Below are 21,545 nucleotides of genomic sequence, written 5' to 3'. Positions count from 1 at the left end.
ACAAATGGTTTAAATTTGTCCCAGGGGCGGCTCGCTAGTGTGTGCTGCGGTGCTGCAGCACTCCCATAAAAGTTTTCACAAAAAGTTTCTCAAATATCTTAGCGTTTTTTCTGCCCAAAATGTATTTTTTGTTCTCTGTTCACAGAATTGCTGACTGTTATAAGTGTAAATTATATTTGGAAACTCTGCGTGCTAGGAAATATGTGCTGTTTTGAAACAGCACACCAGCATAACGTCGTAGAGGCATCGACTGTGACGTCGTAGAGCCGCCTGTTTTCTTGAATTGGCTGTACAAGCGAATTGCAAAGCGATGTGCTGTCTTCGGAGCAGCACACCGGCAGAACGAGAAAAAAGGAAAAAAGGCACAGAGTGAAAAGTCGATCCACTTTGTCTGGCTTCGTGGTGACGTCAAAAGTGGTTTACAACGCAATAGGCAATAGTGACACCAGTTTGAATACACCTTCACGTTGTGAAATTACGCATTGTTAAATATTACGCAATAAACCAATTAGTAGTTTACATTTTCGCTGATTAGTATTACGGTAGTCTTAGTTAAAGAAGAACGCAAATACGGAGGCACTAGAAAAACTGATACTTTTTAGGATAAGTCTACTTCCCATCCTTGGCAAAAACTGTTTAAATTTAATATGTCATGCAACAAGCAACGTATCTACATCCAAAATGTAAAGTGACATAGGCCACGGGAGAATTTTTTGTCGAGTAGGTAATGAAAATAAACAAGCGTTTTCTCTTTTAATCATTAAGAACGTGATATTCACATATGTTTGTTGATCGTCCCATTCAAAATATTACACATTTGCAAAGCTTATAAGCCAAGTTTTACATTAAACATTTATCACAATTTAGAGCTAAAATATGCTCAGAATGCACTAAATCAAATGTAATTTTCTGAAGGAGACCCCCCTCCCCCCACTGTTGTATTCGCCTTCGCGGCCACAGCACCCCCATTTCTAGGACTCACCAGCCGCCACTGATTGTCCCACATGCCCGCAACTGCACAACAGACATATGATGACATTTTCATAGAACTTCAAACTCATCGACAATATGTTTGAGTTTGTTGATACATTTGTCGATTTCAACAACTATCAAATCCTTTGCAATGTACGGTTGAATATAGCCTATAGGCTATTTCCTTGGAATGATTCAGCTAGTTAAGTGGAGTTATAAAAGCGTTCTGTCCTCAGAAAAAGAAAATCATTTTCTTTTAAATTTATAATTGCCACTGCAACTTTAGCTTGCGAGTAGTAGCCTACTCTTCTCAGCTTTCTCTTACCGGGGCTCAAGTTGTCAACCTCCACGTGGTGAGCCCTGGATTCGACTGATGACAACAAACCGACAAGTAGCAGTCAAACGAGAGAAGAAGAAGAAGAAAAACCGGTCCTTAGATTAAATCTTCCTTTAATTTCATTAAATTCATCAGTGAATCTTGTTTAGGACCGTAATCCACATAATGCAAAGCAGTCACAAATTTAAAACTGCTAGTTGTAGGCTATTTTAGCATTGGCTCAGCTTCCGAATAAGCTCTTGTTGGTTCCAACTTGATGCATTTAAGAAAGAGCTTCAATTGCAAAAGGGTTATGTAAAGCATTGGGTTTGACTGCACTGCACCACGCCTTGATTACCCTCTCGAAGTCAATTTTCTTTGCAAGATGATGGGACAGCTTACTTTAGATTTTTCAGAATTTTTCCTCTGACTGCGGGCCATAACTTTAAAGATGCCACAAGCTTACAGATAATCAATTACTCCAAAAATGATAAGACATTTGAACAACGCTGTCTGTAGGCAACATTATGCATTCCAACTAGATTTAGCGGTTTTAGCCTAAGCAATAACATCCAAAAACAAGAAACTCAAATAAAGAAAAAACTCACCTACCTTCCAAAATCACATCATAAGAAGCATGACCAACAAAAGTCTACTTTTTGACCACACGAAAACAGAAGATCTTTTAAATATGACAAAATTACATCCAATTGCAGCAATAATAAAATCAAAAGTTTTAAAACTGTTCATCCACACTAAAAGATCACAATTCGGAATTAGCAAAGTTTGCACAGAAGGAAAAGTAGAAGGAAAAAGAAAACGTGGCAGACAACCAAAACGATGGCAAGACAACATCCAATCATGGAGCGGACTCAACTTGGTGAGTTGGCTCAAAATCGCCACTCTTGGAAGCAAATAACTCATGTTGATGCGCAATCTGCAGCAGGCGGAGATGATGACTGATGATGATCCATAAACAAAAAATATACAGGATTTACTTTTTTTGATCGTGCTTGGACTGATACCTTTAACATTCCCAGATAACTTATGTTGGATTTGGATACAACATCCTATGTCTGGCCAACGCAGATTTTGAAGTTAAGGTTCAGTTGTCAAGCAAAAATAGTTCCCGCTTAGCTAAAACAGCGCCAGTTTTCAAGTTGAAACTATCAGTACAATCGAAACCGTTCAGTGATACAGAAATCATTTCAGCTTCAGATTTTACGTCTTGAAGCTGTTCAACATCGCCTACCTTAACACGAAAATGATTTGTTCTTGATGAGAAGCATCGAGAGTGACATTTACAATGATTGAGAAATACTTGGAACTACGCACTTCATTTAAGAATTTTTTGATTACTTAGTTGGTACATTTTTACTTTAGTACTGAAAATGGGCCCCCCTCAAAAGTGCAAAAACAAAAAACTACTCGTTTTTCCTTTACAATGTTTTGCTAGGGGAGAAACTGGCCCGACTTCCCCCCCCCTCTCTCGGAGCCACTGATCATGACTGACCTTTCTCAAACCATTACGTAAGAAAGCCATTTCTGAAAATAAACCAAGATTAATCAGACTTTGAATATTTTGTTCGTGTCATGAATAGTAGGTGTACATTCATGATGCAATAGTCGTATTTTACTGTTCAAATTGTTTTTATTTTAGGCCAGTCTAGCAAAACCAATACACTAGAACCCGCTAAATAAATCTGTCTTGGTTCCAAGCAATTTTGGATTTAATAAGCGACCGATACCACATTTAAAAATCCTCTTTATCTTGTTTTTGTTTCAAACTAATTTTCTGCCCCGATAGCTCAGTCGTTAAGCACCGCCTCAAGATCACGCGGCCCTGGTTCGACTCTCGCTGTGTGCGCTTGAGCAATGCATTTCAGGACTGCTCTCCATTCAGCGTCATCTAGCGGACAGAATAATTCTCCCGCAACAACACTTCAGCAATCGGAAACTTCACTCTGTTAATCTCGGTAACCGGCCCTGCGTCAAAATCCTCTTCAAGTATGCGATACTACCAGGAACAACCTATCAAGGCTTGGTCAGTCCGAGGATAAAGATTCAAAATCAACCAAGTAAAGAAGTTTATTGAAATTAGTTTTTCGCTAGAGGGCACTCAAGATCTACATTTTGCAATTTTATGTGCCACTTTCACAGGTACATTGATGGATTTGTTGCGCGAAACTAATGTAGGCTATTGTATATATTTTAAGATGGCTTAGCGGTATTGTAACGAGTCTAAACTCCGTGGAGTACCATTTGCAGGGGCATAGTCAAGGGGAGCAAAAGGGCCAATTGCTCATCTCTTCCCCTGAAAAATTTTGAATAAAAATTTCACACTCTGTTTCAGCATCATTTGACAAAGTTTTACTATTGATTTAGGCTGAAAGTACTCTCAGAATACGTAATTTTAAGGTATTTTTATCAGAAATTTCTGTGGGAGGCCCTGTTAATGCTCCGTCTTCGATGCCTTATTGCCAGACTCACTTACACCTGCAAACTTAATTTTCTTCCTCCCCCCAAAAAAAAATTGTGCTGGCTACGCCTCTGACCAGTTGAAGTGTTGAGAGTTTTGCGCTGCCTCCTGTAAAATCACCAGGATCGTTGAGGATAATTTGGGCCCGATACGAATGAGATCTTTGGGCTCCGAATTGAAATGCTTATAAAAAATGCACTAATTGCAACAGTTCCCAAGCTCCTAAAATCATCCAAGTCCTAAAGCACCCCTTCAGCTAGACCAGCCAACTGTCAACGTCACTGAGCATCACGATAGTCAACACCCGTTTGACAAAACTTTTTATTAGGATTTTTTGAACCAAGTTTTTATGCTGATTGTGATTGAGGCAATTCCCTGGCTTTTCACTTCGAAGCTCAATTCATTTTCAATTGACCTCAAAACTTAGCATTTTTACCTTTTGCATTTCTCTTATTCTTCTGTGTCACGATTCATTGAAGATATTAAGCTATTTAATTCATATCGAAATTTTCATTTAAAATTTTGTCAGTAATTCAGTTCATAAAATAATAAACTATATTCTTTACCAAGCCTGCACCTGTCGTCATTACAGCACGTCTTATTGTTTAATAATGTATCGTCCATTCCATCATCAAATGGAGTAAGATGGTGTAGGCAACGACATGTACTACGAGGAAGTTTTCTTTCGAAAGGCATTAACTTTAAAGGTAGATTGGAAAGAGGCAACGGGGACGTCTAAACGACTAAAAGGAACACGGAAAGAACAGGTGAAGAATGAGGCAAACAAAGTCGGACTGAAGAAAGACGAGGCAGAAGGAGATGAAGGCAATCGCTGCAAGAAAATAATCAGGCACTCCACTAGTGGGGGCAAAACCGAATTCGGATGATGATGTAAGAGGGGTAGTTGTTACTCAATTTCGCTGGCTTCATATTGGTTTCTGGTAGGTCCTGGTTTGACTCATGTCCTATACCTTATAAAGAATTGAAATAATAACAAGTTTATGACATAAGCTTGACTGTGGAATGTGGATAGTCGCAAGGAAGCTTCACTATTCGAAGCCAAGGCGACAGGAAATACACCATGACACGATATTTTGTCGTGGGAGTTGTTTATTGAGAAATGCTGACACTTTCAATAGCAACAGTTGACGTCACTGCGACGCACGCAGCGTAAATATAATCTTTTTGGCGTAAAACAAACCTTTCAAAATACAACAAAAAACTCGTGAGGAACGCAAAACGATTGTGACGGAACAATGATGCGGAATTCCTTTTGAAAATCAGAAGTTTTGTAACAAAATTGTCTAACCAGACGACGAAACCAAGAAATCAACATCTGTGGAACACGTTGAAACAATATAAAAAGAACTAACTTTACCAGCTGACTATGACGTACCAATATGTTTGAAATTGTCATACGACTTGCACAGTAAGGTGTTGGAACAAATTGTTGAATTTCTGTAAAACTTTCTGTACAGAAACAGACTTGCGTTACCAAACCGTAGTGATTTATCGCACAACTGTATGATTATTTCCATTAATTCTGTATCAATTACTTCGTTTGTTAAGATTCTAAAATGTTGACCAGTGGCATACAGTGACCATTTTTTTGGGATTTCACAATTTTGAGAAAGTACCGAACACTATTTGATTTGCAAAGTGACTCTTTATATCACATCGGTTTATTTTGATATGATTTGAACAGTTATTGAGCAAACTAAAAACCTAGTATGTGTTTGAAGCCTGATGAAAAAAGTAAACAGCCAAGAAATGGTCACCGTTCGCCATTGATGTCGACACTCCTCGTCGAGCTTCATCGTTGAAACAGTACTATGACGTCATTGCTGCGGCGAGAGCTTAACGCGACCAAAAATTTGTAGAAACATCTTTCACAATATTTCAACAATTCGCCAAAAGGCTGTACCGGAAGTGATGATGTAGCTCACGTGACGCCGAGGTAGCGATGGGAACAAAGGTGGAAAATTAGATGTGTTCTGCGGGTACATAAGTGACCTAATGCTAGCATGTGTGGCCCAGTATATGTGTAGACATGTCCGTCGTGTTTATTCCAGTCTGCGATGGATGGAGGTGATGTGAATGGCTCATTCCCGCCGTCGTGTGTCCGACAGCTGCGGCCGCCGCTGCCGCATGGTGGGGCATCATCATCGCAGCAGCCGCAGCAGCTGCGTGATGGTGGGATCCTTGGAGGAGCATGGCTTGTGAAGGAGGATGTCGAAGTTGGTGATGGAAGCCAGGATGAGAAGAGGACATGGTGGATGTAGAACTAAAAGGATTGTTCCCCATGGACATGTGCTGGGCCGCCATCATGTCAGCCGCACCTGGCATCCCTTGGAATCCTGCAATAAAAACAGAATTATGGACTATTTGGTCTTCATTGCTTGGTTTCATATGACCTATTTCCTTTCGGGTCCATGTTTCAGCAAAAGTGAAATGCGTAAAATAAATGGCACCAAGTAAGATTAAATAAATCCCTCTGAAGTTGCAGTTGCCTGCACAACATATAATGTTCACTGTACAGTGTACAATGTACATATACTTTTTAATTTGTAAACAATCTTACTTACCAGGCGGCCACCCAGGGGGCCTCATGGACATATGGGGGGCGGCTTGGCCGTCCATTAGAAATCCTCCCATTCCTTGGCCGTCCGGACTGTAAGGGCCCATCGAGTTTGTAACTGAAATGAGAAAATACATTGTTTATAAAGTAATAGTTGCTTAGATCATGATATTCAGTGATAGAAGGGATGTGGTTAGAGTTTTAACTACAAGTGTGGCAAAAAAAGAGTTCTTTCTCTCTCTGGTACTCCATCAGCTGCGTTTCAGCTCTTGCCAGATACTTGTGATCTCTAAGAACCCTTAAAGGACCAGCTTTTTATCAGTTGAATACTGAAAATAAGTATAAGAAACATAAGCCCAATCTATAATGAGCGGACTTGGTTAGTAAAAGCGCTTCAAAATGTTTCTGACTAACATCCCTACAAACAGGTCTGGACAGTCTAGTACACTGACCATCTCACCACTACCAATATGATGCATGTTGTTTAATGAAGCAGATTCATAGAGAGGATTTGGATGAAGGCTTCCATCTACTTAGCACTTCTCAGCTAGGTCCAACACCCCAGTTGAGAAACACTAATGCAGACCCTCTCTAAATATTGGGTATTGATTTTACGGGTACAAGTTACAGTAGCCTACGGGTACAAGTTCGTGCAACAATTAAATATCTCACCTGCTCTATTGGATTGGTCGATCATCGGCTGTACGATCCGCCTTCGCGCGTTAATGAACCTGCACAAAACATTGTGACATCATAATAGAGAAATCAACAAAAAGAGATTCAATCCCTCAGAGAAGAGAGTTCGCTTCTTTACGCAAAGTTATCAGATTTTACTAATGCGCGAACGAAATTGCGTCTTATGTCTCGAAAGATCATTGTACATTGTCTGTATCGATTGGAAACGGCTAATCCATTAAAATCAAGCAGTGAATGCATTATAAAGACGATAAGTCGAGAAAGTCGTGACAGCCTCTCGCGTTAAATCGTTTTAGAGTAACTATAGAATGTGCAAATATGTTTAACCTAGCCGAGCACTATATCTGGCCATTTCAAATCTGCTAGCGCGGAACAACAAAGGCATCCCCGACTAAATTGCAACAAAATGGCGACGAGGTTATTTCCGCTACGACGATCGCCAAATGGGGCGTGTGGTCATAATGCTGCAACTTCGCACCTTATCCAGGCACAAAAAGTCGCGATTTCTTTTGTTTTATCATAACAGTAGGAAAATGCCTTTGTGGTATCATGGCCGTAATGTGAGAACACAGATGTTTTTAGCTTTCTCTTGCCATTAATACGCCAGGATCAACAGATACTAAAGACACTTTGAGCTAATAACCCTACTCTTTTAGAGGAGCAAATATGACCATTTCAAAGATACAGTAAATGTTTGAATTTTAAAAGCGCGAAGTTTCACTTCAGTTGAGAGCAAAGCTGATTTTGTTACCTCGCTATATTTGTTAAACCACAATGATAGATCTCAAAAACGATTGTAGGACGATAGTGTCGCGTTTCATAAACACTTTCATTCTTTCATTTTTCAATAAATTTATTCTCTCTTAAACATAATGATTGCTTACACTTTACAAGTGACAGAACATGTTTAAAAAAAATAAATCAGTTATAAAAAATATGTCATATCATTTTAGTTTTTATCACTAAAATATAGGACTAGTTACTACAATAATCGATATATCAGCATTTCAATAAATACGAAAAGGTGGCAAAACCTCGAATCGAAGGGTTCAAAACGTGCTTGAATAGTTGTTTGGGACTTGGGTGGTAAGGTACGTACAATCGTACATGTCTGCAGCTAGCACAGTCACAAAGCCCAACGACGAACAACGCAATGAAGATGTCGTGATATCTAATGCCTTTCTAAACTTTTTGAAGAAGTCAAATGATGACCAGTAACCACTTACTATTGTAACATTAGAAATAAGTGTATTTTTAAGAGATAGCTGGATGCTCACTATGAGTTTCAAGCCGTTGTCGTTTCGTGAGGTTTCACCATTCCATTACTATCGTTAAACATTTTGTTTCCTGTCGCAACTAAGTGGGAAGACAAGGGAGCCAAATTTTTATCCACTTTCAAGTGCGTTATTAATTTCAAGACACAGTCCCATAGGTGTCGGACCCACATTCTTTCAAGCTTCATGTTGGCTTTTTGCTCCGCCAAGCAGCTGATCGCTTCCCTTGCTGTTGCATTAGCTGTGGAGTTGACAGGGGTCCAGGGGGTAATTTTGGACCAGGGCCCCGGATCATCTTAGGGGCCTGTAACCTTTCCAGGGGGCTCACAAACTAAAATAAATCACTGGGTATTTATTGGATGTTCCAATTAAAAGTATGACAAAGTTCAGTTTGAAATTCTTGTGTTGCAGATTGCGATTTCGGGTAGCCTACATTTCATTTCGGGAGGTTATTTCTTCTTCATTACCCGACATCGCGATTTGCAACATAAAATTCCTAATTGGACTTTGTCATACTTTTATTTTGAACATTGAATTTCCAGGCAATGTATCTTTTGATCCATAATTAGGCTTATCCATAGCTTATCCCTTGCATCAGCTTGACTGGGCGTGTAGTTGTTCTCTAATTATGTTAAACTGCCTTCCCCATTTTTTGCATATTCTTTGGATATAGTGCTTTTTTATTAGAATTGTTTTATTTCGGAGCCTAAAGATCTCATTGGTACCGGGCCGGCCCATTGGTACCCTCTCAACGGTTCTGTGCATAAATTTTCCAGGCAACAAAATTCGTCATTTTTACATTGATTCAACGTCTCAATGTAAAAATGACGGATTTTGCTGTCTGGGTTGCTTATCAATTGCCACGTTTGAAAGTTATTGAAAAGATTTCGTTGGTTGGTCGAACGCGCACACTTTTTTGTCACAAACCGATATTGATGAAATGCTGAATGAAGACGTTGAATCGCGCAACGAAGTCTCACTCTGTTTCAAGCTTTAACTATTTGTAGAAATTCAAAACTACAAACGTAATAAAAATTAATTCAGGGAAACTTTTATCCAAATTTACTTTTTCAGATCGTATCTGTCGATTTAGTTTTGACGTTGTCCAGATAAGAAGTCAAGACAAAAACCAGACCCTGGTTATTTCTCACCAGACTAACGAGGTTTTTGATCATTTAAATGCAGCAAGACGTTTGGCAAATGTAACAGAAGCAAAATTTGCATTCTCAACTGGCCTCCTTTTAAAATGCCGCAGCTACCAGTCACAGATAACAAATATCTTCTTTTTACATCGTTACGTTGTCAGATGATATCGAAATACTGCAAAAACAGAACAATTTTACTAACGGACAAATTCTGTGATTGAAACCTTTTTTATTGCCCATTTGCACGAACATCAAAATAACGCAAAAATGCGGTTTTGAAGCAGGCGTAGCAATTTTAACTGAAAACAAAATAAATCTTCTGATGACGATTCTCCAGACAGCAAAATTCGTCATTTTTACATTGATTCAACTTCTGCAGACGTTGAATCAATGTAAAAATGAATTTTTGTTGTTCTCTGGCTCTTATCAGTGCGTTTGTGGTTCAAGCCGATACACGGCAAATCAAAAGAAACAAAGCAGAGATTAGAAGAACTTAATGAACATGGTGAAAGAGCATAACTTGACTACAAACCAACAAATAGAAGACTTTCCCAAAACAAAAATCAAACGAGTCACTTAATTTGTGTCAATCAAGGAGTAAAATATTCCAATGCTTCTATCATCATTGTCAAAGTAAAAGAACAGGAATTTCTGGGTGTACGGGTTTCGGGATATTTCACACAAAACAGCCAGGAAAAGGTCACCTAGTGGGGACAATTATGCCGCGACGATTGTGGTCATTATGACCCATACGAGTCTTTTTCAAATACGTGCAAAAAAATATCTGCTCCATGGCACACATATGCCTGGCACAAGAATCTTCTTCAAAGGAACAGGTAACTGAGGTTTCAGGCCTCGCCGTAGCAAAGTGGTTTTTAACCTTAGAATAAAAAGCATAACTTTTTATGTGGTTTTATAACTAACCGAACAGTTCAGCAGTCCCGCACCCCCTGAGAAAGGGTCTCACAATCCTAAGTGGTAGATACACCCCTGGTTTAAAATCCCTTGCCGTAATGGGACCTGCATGCAGTGGACTGTTTTGTTTTTTACTTTACGTTTAGATTAAAATGAATTGAATTTTCTCTATACAGAACTAAACGTCTTTTTCAGTATGGGACTCGGTGATTGAGTGGTTGGAATATCCATCTATGGATCGGTAGACTAGGGTTCAATACCCTGTCGGATCATAGGCTACTAAAAAAACTAAAAAGTGGTACAAAATCTTCTTCTTGCTTGGCATTCCGGAAATGAATGGATTTTGAATAATAATGTACTCGGTTGCGCGTCTATGTGGTTGCACTGACACTGTCTGCTTTATAAAGCGCTGGAAGCAACACAAATCTAGGATGAATACAGCTCTGTATAAAATGAAAGCAAATTGTATGCAACAAACGTCCCAACACTTTTATTTGTTTGATAATCAATCCGCCTCTCAGTGGTTTGAACCTCAAAGACAAAAATATGAACAAAAATACTTTTTCGGAAACGGATTAAATCTAGGAGCCCGTGTGTGGCGCTCGATTAGACAACAATGATAGCGTCATGCTACAATGAGAAGGGGACAGCAGCCATGTTTGAAATTCGTGACTTTTCTTTTAGAAGCAATTTAACTTTTGCGCTGAATAAACAATGGGAGGGGTTCATCAATGAAAAACAACTTACAGTTGGGCAAAATTTCTGACTAAGGTTTTTGGAAAAGATATTTTTGTGATTACAACAAAAACAGACGTAAATTCAGCGTAAAAATATTCCAAACTAGCAAAGTTCACTAAAGAAAAGAGTTTCCATGAAACTTATAAAACTACGACATTTTCCCTTGATTCAAATTTTTCAAACGTTTTCATCGTTACAAAGCTTTGGTAGGGACCCAGACAGCCAATCAGTAGCTTTTATATTGATTCAATGTAAGTAGACCTTGAATCAATGTTAAAAGCTAATGATTTTGTGTCTGGAGAGTTGGGTATTCAAAAACGAAAACTTTCGTTCCTCACAGATTTCACTTTGCCAAAGAAAACCGCAGGCTAACTAAAACGAGCTTCGAAGGCTACTGTGACCCAACAAAAGTTACGCCTGTGACGCATTTTACCGTGACGGATTTTTTGTTATCACAGCTGAAAAAACAGAAGTCAAAATCGTATTTTGGGTGTTCCACTCAAAATAGTATGAAGCCAAGTAGAGCATAATTTGTTCAAATATGGCGTCGGGGGCAAGTTTAACGCTCAGCTTATAACTCATGACCGGAACGCGAAGGCAAACCTGAGTGTAAAGAGAGACGCTTAAACTTCGCTAAGTGAGGTCAGTCAAAGGTAACTTTACTTATTTCATTATGAAGCACAAAACTTCACAGCTTTAAATGTAGTTTTTTTGAAGTGTTAAAAATCAAAATTCAAAATAAGGAGAATTATTTTGAATTGAGAGCAGACGGTAAACGGTTGTTGCTTTAAAATGAACAAAACCAGAAAAAAATCGGCTGCGTTTTTTTAAATATCAAAACTAAATTTTTTTGAAATGAACGACAGATTGGTATAAACGTAATTTTCTCATTTTCGCTTGGCGTCGCTGAAGAGTAGCAAACACAAAGAAAGGTTCAGTTTTGCAAGTTTCTGCTTTCCAGACCGCAAGGAACAAAGGTTTAGGGAATAAATCGGCTGTAAAGCTTGAAGCAACGGTAGCACCACAAGGGTGGTCGCTCACGATTTTACTATGACGCCATAATACCCGAGAATGGGCAAGCGACACGCGTGCATGAATCACTGCTGCGGTTAGGCTGGATGCATGGTTCAAAAAGTAATTATAGCACCTGTCCCAGCACTACATACAGACCATTACCGAACTTCGATGTGTTTGTGCACTGGCATTATTTACTCCGTTGTTTGGACTGGCCAAACTGGAATGGCTGCTCTGGCGGTGTTTATCCACAGGCGACCTTCCACACGAGACAACACAATAGACTGCTCCTCCCAAACAAACCAGGGAGGATTATGAATTGTCACATAACAATAGAGCACGATTTTTATCGTATTTGATCAGACGTATAATACTTAGTGCACATTTTTGTGTTTAATCATCATTTGGTTTCTAACCGATGTACGGAGACGTTTAACGCTCAAGATGATTTCTATGAGAAGCACTTTGACAAATCCGTGTCGCGTTTACGCTTGTGACATCACAATTGCAAAAACACAAACTTTACCTTTTCCCGACCCCACTTTATAAACAGAATCTTGTCAATTTGTTTATTCAAGATCTTTTTTATAAAGGAATTTGGCCATCTTGGATGGCCATCCGTCATAGGTTTGTAGCCATGGCGTGAAGAAAGTGACAGAATTATAAAGAGAATCTAAGGCATTTCAAACCAAGCGAAAATAAAATCACTTGTCAATCAACTTCTAATTGATTCATTGACAAAATATTCACTAATCTGTGATCGCTTCATTGCCGAACACGAGTGGGAGTTGCTGGTGTCAACAATGTAGCAGGAAATGAAATGTGAAATCCATGGCTCAACGACGGTGCGAGATTGTTGAGAAAAGAAAGTTCGAAACGAAATTACGGTTCGAAATGCAAGCATAAGATCTAAACAACGTCGATAAAACATCAAAGAGAACATGAATAAACGGAATTTAACTAATTGTGAATTCCAAATGACACCAGAAAAGTGAAGACGTCATTGTAAGCAACTGGACAACCATGATAATGCGCAGGCCTCTAACGTCTGCAAACATTACATTAATGCAAAAATCGGATTGTGCTACCTGGGAATCTAATATCATGTTGAAGCATCGGCTTAGGCTTGATCATAAGCAACGATACGTCATGCAATCAATTCAAAATCACATCTCATCGATACTTTGCGTCACAATGCGTACGAATGACGTTTCATAGAACTTCATCGCAAACAACCTGATGTTCCCATGGCATAGCAAGACACCATCTAAGACTGTAAGTAAGCCTTCAATATTAATGAGGAATAAATTGATTGAACGACAGTGGTAGCTGGGCGATCATAATCGTCATAAAAGTATTTAAAGATTGAAATAACGCTGTCTGAGTTTGAGGACAAGAGAAAGCAGCTTTTTGCAATCTGCAGAAATAGTGACAATCTCTGCTTTTATTTAAAAAACAACCCTATTCATTTGTGCTCATAATTCCAGATCGATCAAAAGCAATAAGTTGCAAGTGAAAACCACTTCTCAATAAAAAGATTGAACAACATAGACCCAGACAGCAAATCAGTTGTTTTTTACATTAATTCAACATCTGGAGACGTAAAAGACGTACAATGTAAAAAAAACAAGTGATTTGCTGTCTGGGGAGGCAGATATGCTTGAAACAGAACGAGCTATTTGCAAGCTTGTGAAATTCGATATCTGTTGCTTTTCTACAGGTGCTTGAGATTAAAACGTATGCAGCTAGGATGAAAAATCGTTTCACGGACACAATTATCATATCGAGTGATGAACTTTTGAACAAAGCTGCTGCTGTGTGACGTAACAAAGTGTTAAGCAAGGTAGCTACAAGACTGTGTGGTCGAATAAACGTCATGGAGTGAACGTCCTAAAAGCGTCGGTAAACTTTTGATTCAATTGATACGCATTTCGAAAAAGGCAGTGAAGTTTTTCAGTTGAAACATTCTCCTAACGTTGCCACGCACATCCGTGACCAATTGCACGTTCATGAAAATACAATTCTTCTTTTTCAAATTGTCTTAAATTTTAAACCTCAACTACAATTTGGGGAAAAGCTCGCTTTCTTGGATTCTCTGTCATATTGTCGTATTCTACTGCCCTTGCATCGTTGCTTCGAATTGATCCTAATGCGGTCTCAGAAATGTCTTGCAGATGCGCTACTGCTCCCGTCTTAAAACTAGGTTACTATGAGGCGACAAGGTGGTCCCATACTTGATTTCAAGCATGGGAGGATGAGAAGATAAAGTTCTCATTATGCTCAAGTTCTGGCATTAACGAAAGTAAGGGTGGCTAGTTCCTTTCTCTTAGCCGCTTCTGGGTATAAGTGAGCGATGCCTTTTAAGAACCTGCGTAAGCTGGGAGACGAACCAGGACCAAATGATTGCAAAGCAAACCTTATCCGCTATGCCATCTCGCCACAGCTATGAGGGCTATTCCCTTACTTCTTTTGTGTTAACCATTGCTTGTCCTTGTTATTAAATTAATAGCAAACATGCTAACCATGAAAGTCAGCAATAAACTTTTTGCCGCTAAAGTTCATCTTTTAACAACCAATCTTATACAGTCGCACTTCCGGGCATCCCGAGCAAAAGACACACTGATCCACTATTGCGGGTAACAATACTAGTGGTTTTATTCAACAAACAAATTAGCTATGGCTACAAATGCGGCTTCTTGGGCACCAGACTGGTCACAGCTAATAATCTGAAACTTGGATATCTGGCGCCGAATTAATATGTTAATCTAAATACGTGGAGAAAATCACTTAAGTTTTATCTTTTTTAGCAAAACATTGAAAACTTGTCGAAGCTTTACACACAAGAAACGATTCTTAATCCGTCAGCAACGCACCAACCCAAACAAGTTTAAAGCCACAGTCGCGAGATCAGGTCGTCATTAAAGCTGCTTCTAAAGACACTACGTCGTATTACATTATTCAAGTGATTTAATCAATGCAGAGTTTCACGTCTTTCAGCCATAAACAACGCACTAGTGAACTCGCCCATTTCAGTATCAGTGAGATACAAATAAATCTCTAGCGCTTTTATCTATTTTTATTAATCGTTGCATCGATGCACATAAGCCAAGCATAGGCTACCTTCAAAAGCACAGTTTTAAAAGCGCTTTTCCATTTCAAATATCTAATGGGGACTGCCTATGCGATCTAATAGCCGGAGTTTGGGGATTGTGGAAGGTAAGTTTTAAAATCCTCTCACCTCTCAACCCCGGAGGGTTTCAAATGATAATAGTTATATTATAATATACTGTAACAAACATAATGACAATTATGATTATTATCGATGTAAAAGTGACCGCAAAAGATGTGAAAGGGATAAAATTAACTCCTTTTTGTGTTGCTGTCATTCATAACTGGTGGGAAGTAGTATTTGTGGCAATTGCAGATGTGATACTTTATCTTTGGGGATCACATGTGGATCTTGCATACAGACCGAATAAACAAAATCAACGATTTAATTCTAGAACAAAAAACCTAAAATGTTGAAATCATTCAAGCAAGGCTACTATTGTTAGGTCACAATGCGAAACAGTTACATTAATAAAAATATCAAGATTGTAAGCGGAAGAAAATGATTTCAGTCCTGAGGACTCCAGACAGTAAATTCAAACAATATTCACGCTGAATTCAACACAGAGAGAACCGGTATTGTGTCACGTATGCAGGAAAACTACAAAGTACGATTTGTGTTGGTTGTTACAGCCCTGAAGACAGAACTGATATCGCAGCTACAGACGTTCAATGACGTTTTCAATTTCCCACATTTTGACTCATTTTGTAATCAGTTTGGGAATCTAGTTTTTTTAATTAGCTAGACAAGTGTTGCAAGAAAATTAATAACACTTGCACAAACAAAGCCAGCACAGTGTATAGGTTTCCTTTAATCTGTGTGGTAAAGCACTTTTAAACCGATTACGAGCCTTAGGACCGCCCAAGTTGCTCAAGCTAAATCCGTTACGATTACACTATTTTCAACATGGCCGCTTATGCTTCAGTCAAGAAAGGCTTACCAATTATTTACTTGTAGAATAGTAAGGCTTGTTTGGTTGGCCAACGCTTTTTTCTGTTCTTCTGAAGGATAGGGGTGCTGAAAAAAAAAAAGCAAAATAAGTAGGCTAAAGTAAAAAGTAAAAAAAAGTAAAAGTAAAAAGTGTAATAATAACATTAAGCGAGATGAACAGCTTAAAGCTCCTTATCCTGCGTTATCGTCATGGCAACAGGGTGTATTGAACAATTTGAAAGCCTCGTAGGCGTTAAATCAGCGACAAGTAGTTCTTACAACCATTTTGTTATATACATTTTTATCATTTTCCTTAAGAATAGATCTCCAATGCCTTGGATGTTGAGGATCGGATGCTGTGATGTTAACAATAATTTTAGTGGAAAATTGTATATCAAATGTCATCTTTTTAACGTGTAAAGATGAGATGCAGCACTATCAAGGCTGGTTGAGTGTAACACATATAATAGGTATTTGTTTAATAACATCACCACTAGAGTCCGCAAAGTTAGAAGTTGCCTTGAGGCGCAATTGGTTCGTGTGCGGGCTAACCCAAGACATGATCGCGGAAATATCTTACAAGGTTCATTGAAACAACTCCACATCACATATAAGGATTTAACTTATATCGTTACAAAGCCCAGAGAAAACCTTAAGCACTTAAACACAACCAGCCTTCATTATTCGAAAGATTAAGTAAGGTATTATTTATGTGATAAAACTGAATTAAATGTATAGGATTATTTATCTATTTAATGTAGTTTTATGTAGCATCCACATATCTGGTACCGGACGTTACAAATCATTGATTATACCCATTTTTAACTAAAACGCCAACTACCACGTTCTGCAGAAGCTGACTTGAAACAGCGCGACATTACTTTCAGGCCTACTGGAGGAAGTGATGAGCTGTACGTACAACAAGTGCACCAAGCAAGCAATCTCATTGTCTTTAGCAGAACTGAGAAGCTTGGTAAAAAAAGGTGGGTCCCATACTTGATCCAAGCAACGGGGGATGTGAAGATAAGGTTCTCATTATACTAAGCCATCGGTACTGAAAGTAGGGTGACCAGTTATTTTCTCTAGGTCGTCTTTCGTACAGCAACTACGCCCATCCAATTTATTACACTCGGGATAAAGGTAGCAGTGTTTTTCAACAAGCAGCTTCAGCCGGGAGTCGGACCAGAAGGGCACGATTGGAAAGCGAGCAATTTATAAGCTTTATCTGCATCCCATCATTGTGCCAGCCCACAGTTAAAGCTTGGTATGGATTTAAAAAAAAAACAAAAAAAGCAGAGTCTTCATAGCAAAATTCTATTTGTTAGTCGAATGGTGAGAACGTTCGTGCGATGCTTGAAAGTAATTGGTTTAACACCGCTCCAGAACACGTGGGCTGTGTCTCGAACAATTAATGGAATGCTAAAAAAGCAGTAAAAGTAACCAATTCGATGACTACATGTCCTTTAGCTACTTGCACTTGTAATCACTGGTATACAGAATATGTTGTCACAAAGGGACAAAAATAAAACCCGATTGTTATTATGTTAGTATTGTTCCGAAACGCTTTTCAATTAGTAAATTTTTTTCTTGTTTTCCCAAATCAAATTCTATATAGACCGCCTACGTTACCATAATATCAGGATTTTCCGGCTAAAGAATTGAACCAAACTCCTTTCAAACTTTCAAAGGAAAATTGTTGTTATTTTAAGACAACTGACAAACGTCAGAATGGGTCAGTGTGATGTAACAACAGAGTTGGATACTTAACAATCTTCTTGCATTAACAGGCACCTTGTTTATTGAAATACCACATTTTCTAAAATATAAAAAATTAATAAACTAAAAATCTTTCCTACGATCATATAATCAAATATTTTGTCCTATCGCCAAATTCTTTCGAGTTTGATTGTTACCGTCATGTCAATTATATCGCATCTAACTGCAGTTCTGGCTAAGCCAATGTTACGGCTACTTCACGGTTGTTAGTAGCATAAAAATTAAGCCAATTATTCTACTAAAGGGATTCAAATATCTAATCTTTTTGCATATTTTGTTGATTTGAAGTCTCAAAGAACGTTATTTCAATGTCGCATTTGGCTAATGGTATAATCTACCACATCAGAATTCATATAAACAGGTAGTTATTTCATGGTACTTTGTAAACATTAGTTATCTGATATTGGGCGGATTAAACAAAATAGGATTTTTCATGCTGAATTGTGTAAAATGTAGGTTATTTGCATATAAAATTATATCAAACACACTGTTACGTTAGAAATTCTTCCAGTTTGTTTTGCGCGATAAAAATTAAATTGTTAACTAGGGTCACAGTTTAAGGGTTTGCTACATTACAAGCTTTTGCTCGAAAGAAGAGCACTTCTAGAATTTGGGGTCTCTACACTTACAGACCATGTGATAGTAACAGGTGCATTACATGTAAACAACTGACATATGCAATATGTTTTGAACAATGGGTGATGCTCTGTCACATCATGGAATCCTTTATTATGCCAATTGTTACATCACAAAGATATTTCACTTTTATATTTCTTTCAGGCAAAGTAACCGAAACAATGAATTTACAAGAAGCTCATGTTCTCCTAACAATCCTTTACTGCAATAAACTTTATTGATTCCCAAGCTACCTGTGGCATTGTGTAAATGACCGATGATTCAATATTTTCGTTATTTAATAAGTAAATAAAAAAATTAAGTTTTATCAGTCTGAAAACCTCTACAGCCTGTTTTTCCACAAGATGATAGAGCGAGAAGATAGCCTACTTATTGAAACAAAAATCAGACTTGCACAAGTAGGTGAAACAAGCTGATAAATTGAAAATGATTCAACTGATATGTTTATAATCTTATCTCGATTCTTCACTCTTGCTGCAGTAATTCTGTCTATTTACTGCGTTGTTGAAGAAGTAAAGTGCACTATGTTTTAATACTGGGTAGAGATTTACAGTAAGTCAAGTTTTAACAGCAAATGGTGATAAAGAGTTTGGGTGATCATGCTAAACTTGAACCGATGGCTGTTGAAGGTAGGATGAGTCAGTTCATGTGCTTAAGAAAGAAATAGTGACGGGAAACATTGTTTGAAATGAAACAGAGAAACGGAGCATTTTAACGTTATTAGTAACTGGGATTTCTCAATCATTTGACAATGGTTAAAAATATGCCCTCTGGTTTTGAACAAAGCACATCTAATCGCCAACTTACTGTAAGGTTTTGGAAGAGCCATGCTCTCATTATATTGGTGGCTTGTTTGGGGAAAATCCCCCTCTTTTTCTGCTGGGGCTTTTTTCCTGGGTCGGAATCGTCATCGCCCCCACCTTCTCCGGAGTAAGTTGACCCTTCCAACGTGCTGCCTGGAATGACGGCGGATTAAAATATTGAAATTAATTTGACGACTTCAGCCTAATTTTTCAGATTATTTTGTAGTTTAATCTATAGCGACGTCAAGTATCAAAGAAACTAAAAAGTAAAAAAAAGTTGAAAATTTTTTGACAACTTTCCATACTAAATTACCGCATTATTTCATAATAATCTTTTGTAAAGACTCGGATTTCGTGGCCGGCAGTCGCTTAACTTCGACACTAGATGAAAATTCACTACTTCTATCCTGACAACCATGTTTATGATGTAATAAAATGTTATGATATCATCAAACCGAGCGGCCAATATCACGTCATAATAAAATTAAAGATTTACATCAACTGTGCCAATTTTTATCAGCGCTTTTCTAAGCAAACTACAAATAGAATGTCTCTGAAAATCGCGGCAAAAATCTTTTGACCATGTTTTTGAATTGTTTAGACACGTCTCACACGGACCACTCGATTTACGGCTTTGAAAATAAACGGACAACGGGCTCAAGGCTTGGCAAGACAAGCACACTAGATTTGGAGGAAGTCTTTCAAATTTGCTTGTAAAATTTTATCCTTTCCATATTTTTGTAGTTTATTTTTATTTTTTGCAAACAGGGTAAAAACTGTGAGTAGAAACCTAAAGATTCTCATGTAATTTTCACAACGTTTTTCTCGTGTTTAGCGTAAGTGTGATGCTACAACGCAGCCGATATTAACGATTTCTATCAAGAAATCTATCAGAGATAAGTGAGCAATTGGTGATGCGATGTTTATTGTGTGAAAACAACCGTGGGAGTATGCTGGTTATAACGGGACAACAGATGTCGACGCAACAATCGCAGCATTGTACACTGAGTTGAGCAAATAGAATAACTTGAGGTATCCTAACTGACAACTCGAAGATTTACCATCAAATAGATTTGCTGATATGATTTTGCGGAGCCACAACATTGTTTTGCGAGTGCCTTTTGCAGTCTTTTAATTATGTGAGATCGACTTTCTAAAAATGTCAGGCAAACCACCACACAGCCATGAAATATTACAAACTGAATGAATGTAATACTGATTTGAGCATAAGACACACAATTACGTTTCCGATAGGTTGTTGAGAGTTGGTAGGTCTTGTTTAACCCCTTGCTTTTCTTAACCACAGCCAATGGGTAAAAGAACTTCTGCAATTTTTGTTATTTTCCATTTTGCTTTTTCTGAATGTTTAAAAGCCTTGTTTATACGCAGCAAGACAACTTCTGCCAGTCACGTGTGCCAGTTTGTAGATTGGGAGAACTGTAGACTTTGTAATCATGCTGAGCATACACAAACCACACCTTTCAACCATCGCACGTGATTTGCAACAAATCCTCCATCAAATTGCCATAAAAGAACTGGTTTACCTAGACGAGATCAGCATGAACACTTGACAACCAGGCACAACCCAGACAAAAATCGATCGTTTGTTTGCATGGTTTGTTTGTTACAAACGTAACAACTAACAAACTGTAGTTACGTGACGTAATAAACGTAGCTAAACTAACTAAAGATGTAAAAAAACAATTGATTTGAAATCTGGGAATCATTATGTGGTGATTTTCGTAACGTGTTGCATGGAAATGAAAGCTCACTACATGATATGCTATGATTTTGCTGCCACGCAGAGTTGCCAGCTTCTCAAATAGGTCACACCAGAAACTTCATTAAATTTCAACAGATGCTACAAAATCATTACACCAACTGGCAACTCTGCAGCCACTTGTAAAACTGTTAGACCAAGGCTACATGATCCTGATGGTTCGATCCAACAACCAATCGCCCTTTTAAAACTCCACTCGCCAAATCAAGCGAAGAACGCAAAAAGAAGCGCTTAATGATGACGTCACAAAAGGAACAATTAAGCGACACAAGTAAAACAAAAATGCGTCATCAAACCGTGTATGACAGCTTTGTTGTTATACAAAAATTTTACTTTTAACAATTTGTAGTTAACTTTTCTATGGACAGTGATGGAATTTGAAAC

At 38.2% G+C, this 21,545-nt stretch overlaps 1 protein-coding gene across 2 annotated transcripts in view; it reads right to left on the bottom strand.

Annotated features, from left to right (window-relative positions):
- Nucleotides 1-4,865: 4,865 nt before the first annotated feature.
- Nucleotides 4,866-21,545, bottom strand: part of LOC145780755 (homeobox protein Meis1-like) — a 34,888-nt gene continuing 18,208 nt past the window's right edge. For both annotated transcript variants that reach the window (XM_082592383.1, XM_082592382.1), the window contains 5 exons: nucleotides 19,386-19,534; nucleotides 16,177-16,253; nucleotides 7,018-7,076; nucleotides 6,353-6,463; nucleotides 4,866-6,124 (listed from right to left, as the gene is read on the bottom strand). In XM_082592383.1, coding sequence (XP_082448509.1) covers nucleotides 5,787-6,124; nucleotides 6,353-6,463; nucleotides 7,018-7,076; nucleotides 16,177-16,253; nucleotides 19,386-19,534 — 734 coding nt within the window. In that variant the 3' untranslated portion in view covers nucleotides 4,866-5,786. The remainder of the gene's footprint in view (nucleotides 6,125-6,352; nucleotides 6,464-7,017; nucleotides 7,077-16,176; nucleotides 16,254-19,385; nucleotides 19,535-21,545) is intronic.

The sequence above is a fragment of the Aplidium turbinatum genome, chromosome 12, assembly GCF_918807975.1.
Source record: "Aplidium turbinatum chromosome 12, kaAplTurb1.1, whole genome shotgun sequence".
NCBI lineage: Eukaryota > Metazoa > Chordata > Ascidiacea > Aplousobranchia > Polyclinidae > Aplidium > Aplidium turbinatum.
The sequence above is the reverse complement of the archived record's forward strand: the minus strand, read 5'-3'. Positions and strand labels throughout refer to the sequence as shown.